General features: G+C 45.6%; 1 protein-coding gene across 1 annotated transcript in view; it reads left to right on the forward strand.

The window, feature by feature from the left end:
- Positions 1–10,307, forward strand: part of ZSWIM4 (zinc finger SWIM-type containing 4) — a 42,357-nt gene that overhangs the window by 23,539 nt on the left and 8,511 nt on the right. Inside the window, exons 3-5 of the mRNA XM_044443434.1 lie at positions 7,089–7,445; positions 8,448–8,596; positions 9,480–9,759. Of these exons, the coding sequence (XP_044299369.1) occupies positions 7,089–7,445; positions 8,448–8,596; positions 9,480–9,759 (786 nt within the window). The remainder of the gene's footprint in view (positions 1–7,088; positions 7,446–8,447; positions 8,597–9,479; positions 9,760–10,307) is intronic.

The raw sequence follows: 10,307 nt of genomic DNA on the forward strand, positions 1-10,307 counted from the left end.
CTTAATGAAGCAACATCTTCCATGCTTTCCTGGGAGCAGAAGATTAAAGCCCCCTTCATGCAATCAGTGCACAAACAGGTATGCTCAAGTGCAAGAGGTGAGGCCATGGTGCTTGTTCAGTACCTTGCAAGTGGAGGTCCTGGCTCCACAGTTTGTCTTCCAGGTAAGTTTAGCTAGGAAAGGTATAGTTAGAAAGAAGCAGGAAGTCCTTGCATTCATCCCCAAGGCAGTGTCATCCTTGAACTGGTGCATCAGATGCCAAGCTACAGCCTCACTTTGAGGCATTTGTGGAGCAGAGAACTCCAAAGGGCTCTCTCACACACAGCCGAGTGAATATTACTGCAGAAGGCTTCCCCTCGCCCTGTATTTAAATATAATTCCTATGTATATTAATGGCATTTTTAGATAAGTATTTGATTTATAAGCATATCTTAACTGTATTTTAATTATTATCCTCTGGCTTTCCCATTTTGGTATGTATGGTAGTTGGCTCCTCTTTATGCGCATTCCAGCTGAAATTTGTCGCTATTGAAAATGAGTGCCCACAACTGAATTGCAGAGGTGGCCTTTTCAGTTGTTTCTGTAGATGCATTTGTGCTTCTTGATGTATACTGAAGGCGCCCCACTTAATACTGCCATGGATTGCACTTGCCTGCTTTGTCACTGCATCACATGGCTGGCTGCTAGTCATCTTGTGATTGAGCAAGTTCTGCCCATTTCTTTCTTCATCTGTTGTTTTCAGCTGATGAGTCTTTCACTAATCATATAAAATGTTGTAGTTTCAGAATATAACTTTAACTTCCGGTACTGTGGGATTTCATTCCATTTCTGTTGCTTTACTCATTGAGATCATCCACTTCATCTCTCTACTTCTGAATACAGAATGGCTGTTAATTTTCTGGCACATTTGGATCTTCTTAATGCATTCCTACTCAAGAAAAACGTATAGGCCACAAGACTGATTTCTGACCTCAGGGGCTCCATTGGTGATGCCTCTGCAGCCTAGAACAGGGGTGTCCAACCTTTTGACTTCTCTGGGTCACATTGGAAAAAGAAAAATTATCTTGGGCCACATATTAAATACACAAACACTAACAGGAGATAATGAACAAAAATAAAGGTCTGTGCATAATTTTCTTGATATCCACCACCACAGATAAGCAAAAAAAGTCCTCACATCATACAGTAATACCTTAGTTCATGAATGCTTCTGTTCGTGAACAATTCGGTTCATGAACAGAAAGTTTGGCAGAATTTTGCTTCCGTTTGTGAACTCTGCATTGGGTGATGAACATGATCGTGGCCATCTTCCCCGCATGAACATGAACACGGCCATCTTTCCTGCTGGAACATGCTCTGACGCATGGTCGTGGTGTGGGGAAGATGGCCACGATCATGTTCACACAAACACGAACACAGCCATCTTCCCTGCTCTGACATGTGGTCACGGCTTCCTCTAGTTGAGATTGCGGTCACAGACTCTCCCTCCAAACAATAACCTCCTCTCCACTCACCTTCCTGTCCTCCACGCCAGAAGTCGCCTCAAGCAAGGTTAGTGTTCTCTCTCTTCATACTGTACTGTATTTTGCTTCATATTTTTGTGGTTAAAAAAATTACATATGGTTGAGAACGGAGTAACCTTATTTACACTGAACCTTATGGGGAAATTTGACTCGGTTCGCAACCAATTCAGTTTGCGACCAGAATCATGGAACAAATTAAGTTTGTGAATCGAGGTACCACTGTAATCCTAATTGTGCGGCACCCCTTTGGAGAGTCTTTTAAAATCATCAAGCAGAAAAGAGGGCAACATAAAACTAGTGAGACATTGTATTTGAGAAACTGATGTATCAGTATCTGGTTAGATGGAAGTAGTAGAAATTCTCAGTGAGTTCTCAAGGTGCTCATCAGATATTTTGGTTCTAATTTTACTCTTAGTTGCTCAAAAATGTAGGTGCTAACAAAAAGTGAAGACATGAATAAGGTATGATTGTGAAGTGAGGGATATTTGTCTCTGGGAAGATTGGACCTACAAAAGTCCATGATCAAATTTTTCTTTAAGTTGAATGTCAGATTGCAGCTCTATACATTCCATTTGAAAATTGACAGGTAACATATTTATGTCAGCTGAAAATGCAGTCACAAATATACCAAAATAGTTATTATTTTCCCAGAAATCTTGAAATCTGTTTTCAAATTCTTATATCAAATCGAAAAACAAGGCTGCATATTTTTTGCTGTTCACAGGACTGTGTTTAGCCAACATGTTGAAATGTATAAAATTGTTTGCAAGTGCAGGTTGAAATATCATTGATAATAGCTGTGTTTCACTCACCAAGTCACCACAAGCACATGTAACATCTCATGTTGTTAATTTGACTGTCTGCACTTGGAAGATAACACACTGGAAGATGCACATCACCGTAAAACTGAAGCCATGAATACATACAAATAGTGAGAGCATACATATGTTTATTTTACATGGCATCGCAATACAACATTGTTGTCTGCAAAGTTCTTGCTCATGCACTGCTCATTGAGATACCAAAAAATCACAAAAATATCTAATAATGTTTTCAGTAAGATTATGATTTTGTATTGGACTGCATTCATCACCATCCTGGGCCACATTTGACCCGTGGGCCACAGGTTGGACACCCCTCGCCTAGAAGTTTCCATTTTCACACATTTTACTGCTTTTAATTGAACATGCTCCTTAGTTGTTTTGTTGTGGATGATTGTATCCTATGAAACGGGTAACAATGTGCTAAGTGACAAAAGCCTCTGAGTGTATCTGAATTATTTCAGTATATGTTTGTCAGGAAATACCCTGCTTCAGGGAAGGGAGTAATTTTCAGCCCAGTACTGGGAATGCTTACTCAGAACCAAATTCCATTAACTTTAATGGATCATACTCAGTAAGAGAATTTAGGACTGTAGCCTAACCTGTAATCTCAACTGTGACCCACACATCACACCACCCCATCCTGGCATTAAGCATAGTGGCTGTTCTGTGACAGTAATGCTCAGTATAAGGTTGCTTGCACCTTCCTTCTCCCTCCTTCCCCCTGTATTCCCATTGATATCCTGACAATGCTGTGTCTCCCTCTCCCAGTCACAATCATGAACTGAGATGAGCTCAGTGTGGCTTTTTTGCCATTGACCCTTTAAGCCATGGGCAGCCTGCTTTCACAGTCCCCGTTTTAACAGCCACTTGCAGCAGCTTGAAGGGACTGTCAGTGGCTGGCAAAGTATGTAAAACGTGTGTGCGTGCAGTGTACAGTGGCATGACTACATTTGTTTTATTTTTTATTATTTGTTTTAGCCATGGTTATGCAATTGCAGGTGTGCGCCATTCTATTAGTGTGGGAATTTAAAGCTTCAGCTGAGTTGGTGTTTGGTGGGGGATAGGGGTTGTACCTGCTGCCAAAGTGCAGCAAGTATCAGCTTTAAACATTGACCCCAAAAAGCCTGCAAATACGCATTTTCTTCCCTTTCCTTTCTTTTGAAAGCTGTCAAAAGAGAAGCCATTAAGGTAAAACTAAGGCACAAGCAGTCCAAGTTTATGAAAAGGGGTGGTGCAATTTACTTTCCTTTTGCAGTGAGATCTTTTCTTTCCCCTGAAAGTTCTCAGGGAGTGGCACAAATTCCACTTTTTCCCAAATCTAATTGCTCGGGAAAGTGCAAAAGTGCATCCCACCCACTGTTTAGAGTGGGGAGGAGTTTTGACAGCTAACTTTAAATGGGGGTTTTAACAGAGCTTGGGAAAGACTCTTGCTTGCCTTTTGACAGCTTTCAAGAAAAAGCAAAGGAAAAAAAGAAAAACCTTATTTGGAGCCTGTGTGTGTCAGTCTCTAGGATTGGTACCTGCTGTACTTGAATGAAAGGTACCCTTGAGAACATGGGCCCGGCTGAGGCTTCATACTGCCACATTCACAGAACTATATACCTCTACAATTGTGTCTGTACATGGCTGAAAAAAAAATAAAATTGAATGAGTTTATTTGCGCCATGGCTGCACATTACTTTTTAATTGGCTGTTCCCACTGAAAGCCCATCCAATGTGCTACTTGGGCATTTTGAATAACTGTCAGTTGTTGCCAAATAGGGGTTGTGAAAACTGACTGTCAAGATGAAATTTATACTCTCTGGGGGAGGGGGGTAGGAAGGTGAATGACAAAATGCCACAATAAGCTGAAATTGCCCACAGTCACGTTGGGGAGGCCAGCAAGGCGAAGCCAGCCACTCCAAGTGCCACTTTGTCACTTGCATGGTGGCCGGCTCTGGCAGGTGCCTGGTCAGCCTTGGCAAGAACAGCAGAGGGTCTTTTGCCAGTGGCTCATTAGCCAATACCTGGTACCCATGATGGAGTGAATCACCCAGGTTCCTATTACAGTGCAACAACCCCTAGAACAATCCATCCATTGTCAGGGTGGCTTGTCACTCATGAACAAGCCACCTGTGAGAATTGATCTAGGTTTGCACAACATTCGTGCAACGCACAGTGGATTCTCATCCCAGTCAGTAAGTGCATTTAGGATTTCAAACAAGAACTGTCTTTGAAAATGCTGCTACTTTTATAAAATGTTTGGCTACCATAACACTTTAGAACCAAAGCAATATGGGTGTAAAGTGAGCTTTCACAGAAGTTTTTTTTGTTTTGTTTTGAGGCCCATATTGTCTAATTGAAACAATATCCTGGGTGGCTAACTGTTAAACCCAGCAAGATGAGGTGCATTGCAATACTCTGATTTAGAAAATTACTTTTTTTGCTGGGCAGGAGTAAGAAGGGGGACTGAAGTGATGTATCCATGCTGCCTTTCATTGTATTTGTTATTTTCTTCTGAGGTTTTTTCCCCTTGTCCGCTCATATTTGCCCTGCCCTCATCTGGCCGTGATGTTGAGCTCCAAAGTTATAGTGACATGTTATGTTTCTCGAATCTAGTTAAATTATTAACCTCCAGTCAGCTAATGTTCCTGTCAAGATGTTTGCTATTTTGGTCCTCTGTGAGACTGAGGCTGTGTGGGGCATTCAGGGATGGGGTACTGTACATAAGCAGGGGAGAACCAGATTGTTTCCTCACTTAGCCACACAGCTCATATAGCTGAATTTGGGCGGCCAACTTAATCTACCTCACAGGATTGCTGGTGGGTAAGAAGAGGAGAGAACTCCCTTCTCCACACATTGGTCCTACCCTGCTCCTTGTCAGCAGTATGGTAATGACAGACCAAAGCAGCCTGTGTGTCAAAGAGCGTAAGACCTGCTTTCCTGGATCAGGCCAGTTTGCTGTTCATCTGGCATTTCCTCCTCCCAGAGGATCAGCTGCTCTTGGAAGATTGAATTTTGCCGTTCTTTTTAGCATCTGAAGGAGGCTGCCTCTGTGCATTAAAGTTTCCTTTAAATACCACAGTTCTCTTCTTTTGCATTTGCTTTGAAAGACATCTAAAGGTGTGGCACTCATCCTAATGAGATTTATAAGTGAAGCAGCACATTATATCAATCCATCATGGCTAACAATTCCATTGTCTGAATTGTGAGACAAAGAAAAGGTGTCTCCATCATTTTGTAAGCCTCCATCATGTATCCCTTTACAGGTAAGGATGGCTAATGAAGTTTGGTCTTGCTTACAAAACCTGGCTTGTCTTGAGAACAAGGAACTGGGAAGCTAAGTGTGTGCATGACCAGATTCCACATTCAGGTTATTTTACCCCTTTGCTTTGGTGGGAGGAGCCAAGCAAGAGCAGAGAGGTACCTCCTTCACAGTAAGGATGTGCATTTTTGCCATGATTTACAAATATGCATGTTCTAAATGTGGCTATATCATAGTTTTACTTATTTATGTCATGGCACTTGTTTTGCCACAGACCTATTCTGGGGAGGACTGGAAGCCTGGAACAGTACGTCCAATCCCTGATACCAGGGCTTTCTAGATAGGCTGTTACTGAGCCCCATAGCTCACTCTATCTGCAGGCATTCCCATGTGCATCACAGACTCCTTTGTTCTTAACCTGGCACATTCTATTAAGGCTGGACTCTGCTGAGAAGGAAGCATGGGTGATTTCACAGAGCTCTGTTAGGGATGCCGGGCTGCTTCTTGGCAGGTTCTGGCTCTGTTTGCCTCTCCAGGTTCCCCTTTCTATTTATAGCAACTGCTCAAGGGGTGACTTGCAGGTTGCTAGGTATGGGTTCAGGCTTAGCGGTTGTGATGAGTCATCTGTTGGTCCACGTTACCAAGCTGGCAGTACCAGCAGGGTATCCTTTGGTGGCTGCCCTTGGCAGTGACGCAGCAGGGCTGCAGGTGTGGCTGTGGGCCGGACCGGTTCTGTGAGGAGGGTGCGTGCTTTTGTCACGTGTGACTCACCTGCTTAGTCAGTGCAGTTGGACTGCCTCTCCCTTGACACCCTGCTGAAGACTCTCCCTTCACCTCTCATGCTCAGGTGTGCACCACCCTACTGACCCTTTCCAGAAGTATTAAGCTAAAGGGGCAGTTCAGAGCAGGGCTGGGCTGAGCTCTCAAGCCAGGGCTAAAAACTTCTGCTTGGGAGGAAGCAGGTGGGGTCCTGATGTACACTGCTCCAAATTTTTGCTGAGAATCATTGGCTGTCCTGTCCCTGAGCTGTTTCCCCAAAGTCCTGCTAAGGTTCCTTTTTTCCAGATTAGGGTCATCAGCATCTGAGTACTACCAGTACTGCTTAACTGCATAGACCAAAATGAGGGTTAAGAGGGCAGATTCTTGCTGTGCTGGTCTCCCCGTTCTTGTTCACTGCAAAGATGGTATCAGGGACAGATTAGGCAAATGGCTGGTGCCTCTGAAGGTTCCCTGCCAGCCAGGGCATGGAGTCGGCTTTTGTGGCATGGCCTTTCTCAGTCCAGGGTTGCGGCATTGGTTCCTTCATTTCTCTGAGGCTTCAACACACTCAGCCCTCAGCCCCAGAACCTGGTCTAGTCCACACCCACCCTCCTGCTTAATAATCAAGATGCTTGCCCCTCCCTCACCTTAGCTCTTTAGGTCTGCAGGTCCTTTTGGGCAGGAGCAACTATTCTGCTTTCTCACTGGCTGTCCCTCACACCTCTTCTGCACATGCAGGTTTCCATCTGAGTGGCATTGTGACAGAGCCGGCAGGCCCCAGTGAACCTGAACACAGTTACCATGTCTCCATCAGCTTTGACCGCTGCAAGATCACATCAGTGAGCTGCGCCTGTGACAACCGCGACATCTTCTACTGTGCCCATGTCGTGGCACTGTCCCTGCATCGCATCCGGCATGCCCGCCAGGTGGAATTACGACTGCCCATCTCTGAGACCTTGTCACAAATGAACCGGGACCAGCTGCAGAAATTTGTGCAGTACCTGATCAGTGCCCACCACACAGAGGTGCTTCCGACAGCTCAAAGGCTTGCCGATGAGATCCTGCTGCTTGGCTCTGAGATTAATCGTGTGCACGGTATGAAGCTCCACTTGCAGGAAAAAATGCAGGAGCCAGCCTGGAGGGGCTTGGGGTGGCTGTAGGGACAGCTGTCAGTATCCACTGTTGCTTGCCCCTTTCCATCCAAAGGATGGAGGTGGCCACCGGGCATGCAGCTGCCATCAAGGGACCAGAACCCACTGCCTCACTGGTGGCTGAGCTAAGCCTAAAAATGGAGTTTGCCAAGAACAGCATTCTGCTTGCAGCAGCACAGGGACAAAGCCTCTCACATACAAAATAGAAGGTATTGTAAAGAGATAGAATTAGTATCATTGGTACACTGCAGTGCACACTGCTATTCTTATTATGCACTGTTAATGCAAGTCTATTATGTGTGGCAATCAAACTTGATGATCAACAGATGCCCTTCATTTCTGTGCTCACAGCAAAAAGACAGAAGTAGCTTTCTGCTGGTGGACCAGTCATCTCAGCGCTCACTCGCTCGCACTCTCTCTCTCACTCACTGGTCCGTTGAGTGATCTCAGTTTCAGACCTATTCATTGGCTCATCAGAGCTCCCTGCTTGCATGGGCCAGCTTCTGGCACACTGCCCACCATCCCGTGGTCTGAGAAAGGGTCCCTCCCCAGAGTGAGGCACTTGGGGCCTGGCCAGTTCTCCCGAGAGCCCAGCCACCTGATCTTTCACTCTGCGGAAGCCCTCAGGACAAGAGGTGGGGATGTGCAGCAGGGCAATGTGGGGAAGCAGCAGGACATCTTGCACTGCTGCTGCTTGAGGTTCTGTGCATGTGCATGTTCACAAACCATCCATGGAAGGGATCGTGGTCTAGAATTGCCAATATCCTCTCTCACCAGTGAAGTTAAAAGAATGATCACTATGATACTGCCTGCACTGTGATACTGTTGCTGAAAGGTCCCAGACAGGAAACTAAATCTGGTTAACTTCTGCAAAGATGCAAAGTACGCTTGGTAGCCCAGCGGGTTGCAGTCACGATGCAGTGAATTTTTGATCCTTTCCTCCCAGGTGCTCCAGACCCCACAGCTGGTGCTGGCATTGAAGATGCAAACTGCTGGCACCTGGATGAGGAGCAGATCCAAGAACAAGTCAAGCAGTTGCTCTCAAACGGTGGTTATTACGGGGCAAGCAAGCAACTGCAGTCCATGTTCAATAAGGTAAAGAGTAGCAGTGGCCTGCACCATCCTGCTTTATTGTGGGCATTCTCTGCACCGTGTTACTGCCTTTATTGGAGTAGGAACACATCTCCTCTTGCTGTGGGGCCAGGACAGTGGGGTGGTGATATTTCCACTGCCTCACCTTGTCCTGTGGGGCAGTCTTTCAGGGTTGGGGCCGTCCCAAGGCAGAGCACAACAATAACGTTCATATAATATATAGGCAAAGCAGGAGTAAAAATGGCAAGCTTTCCAAGAAGCAACAAACACTAGTCTGTGATGGTAGATGGATCCTCCAGCATAACTGCAGTTACAACCCAGCCTGAGATGGCCAGATTAAAGGAATGAATCTTTAGTGCCTTCCTAAAAGCCTGCAGCAACTTATTCTAGAGGTTTGGGGCCTTCTCAAGTACACAGTCACCTTACTGGCCCTCCAAAGAGAGCAAGTGAGAAAAGCTTCTGTTACTCATCTTAGAGTGCTTAGAGATTCTGGGTTTGTTGGAGGAGTTACCACTACTTGTAGTGAAGAGTTAGAATATTCCTTCGTCCTCTCTCTCTAGGTTCAGGGCCTTTGGGGAACTTTTCAGTTCCTAAGGTAGAGCTTTTGCTAGGTCTTGGATTGCTGACATTTGGAGAAATGGAACAATGCAGGCAGAGGATGGCCAGGAATCTGCCTGTCATCTGGGTGAAATCAGGTAGCTGTTCTGAAGTTCTTGTGTGCTGAGCTGTCTGCTGGCCTTCTGCATGGTCATAAAGGGGAACTGGGCTGTGTCCATAGGTGGAATGAGGTGTTTGGGATAAGGGACTCCTCAATGCTTTGGGAGAGAAAGGGTTACTTTCTGGAAACCTTAAGTTTCCACTCTCCATTCATGAATTCTTGCCCCAGGTGCGGGAAATGCTGAGAATGCGGGATTCCAATGGGGCACGAATGCTCATCCTGATGACAGAGCAGTTCCTGCAAGATCCGCGCCTGGCACTGTGGCGGCAGCAAGGAGCGGGCATGACTGACAAGTGCCGGCAGCTCTGGGATGAACTAGGTGAGTGTTTACCTTTCATTAGGGGAGTGGCCTGCATAAGAGAATGGACATCAGCAAAACTCTGGAAGCTGGTGCAGAGCTCAGCTTATTTTAAGGCAGGTTTCTTGTCCTCATGGCTACAGAGAGAAGGTTGAAAAATGTGGCCAGGGCTTGGTGAAATCACCGAAGCCAGAGATGGGGCTTGCTTTGCAGGCTCAAATTTTGAAGATTTCTCTTTTAAAATTCATTTGATGCCACAGTGATGCTAGTGACTTAGCGATGCTTAAACACATCAAAGAAGGCTTTTCCCCCCCTGAAAAGAGCAATGCCATGGCGTCTAATTCCATGAGCAGCTCAGTGCTGCCAGCTGAAATGAATTCCCATCTTCAGTCAGTCCTTGGGAATGGCTCTCTATGCACATGTGCTGTCCTGCATCTGTACACAGAGGGGTACTCTTGATTTGAGAGTGCTTTGGCTGAGGAGGAAAATGAGAGAAAACATATAAAAATGTATAGCCTCAAGATACCACTTGAAGCACAGATGGCAGGAGAGCACACACTCCCCCTCACAAGACAGCTAACAGCTGTTTTTTCAGCTGTTAAAAATCAAACCAGCAGAGTTGGGTGCAATAATACACGGGCAGATTGCAAAAGAATGACTCCAGCTGTTGCTGTGCCATAACACACCCCCCCCCCCCC

The sequence above is a fragment of the Varanus komodoensis genome, unplaced genomic scaffold, assembly GCF_004798865.1.
Source record: "Varanus komodoensis strain SLA01 unplaced genomic scaffold, ASM479886v1 scaffold42, whole genome shotgun sequence".
Lineage (NCBI taxonomy): Eukaryota > Metazoa > Chordata > Lepidosauria > Squamata > Varanidae > Varanus > Varanus komodoensis.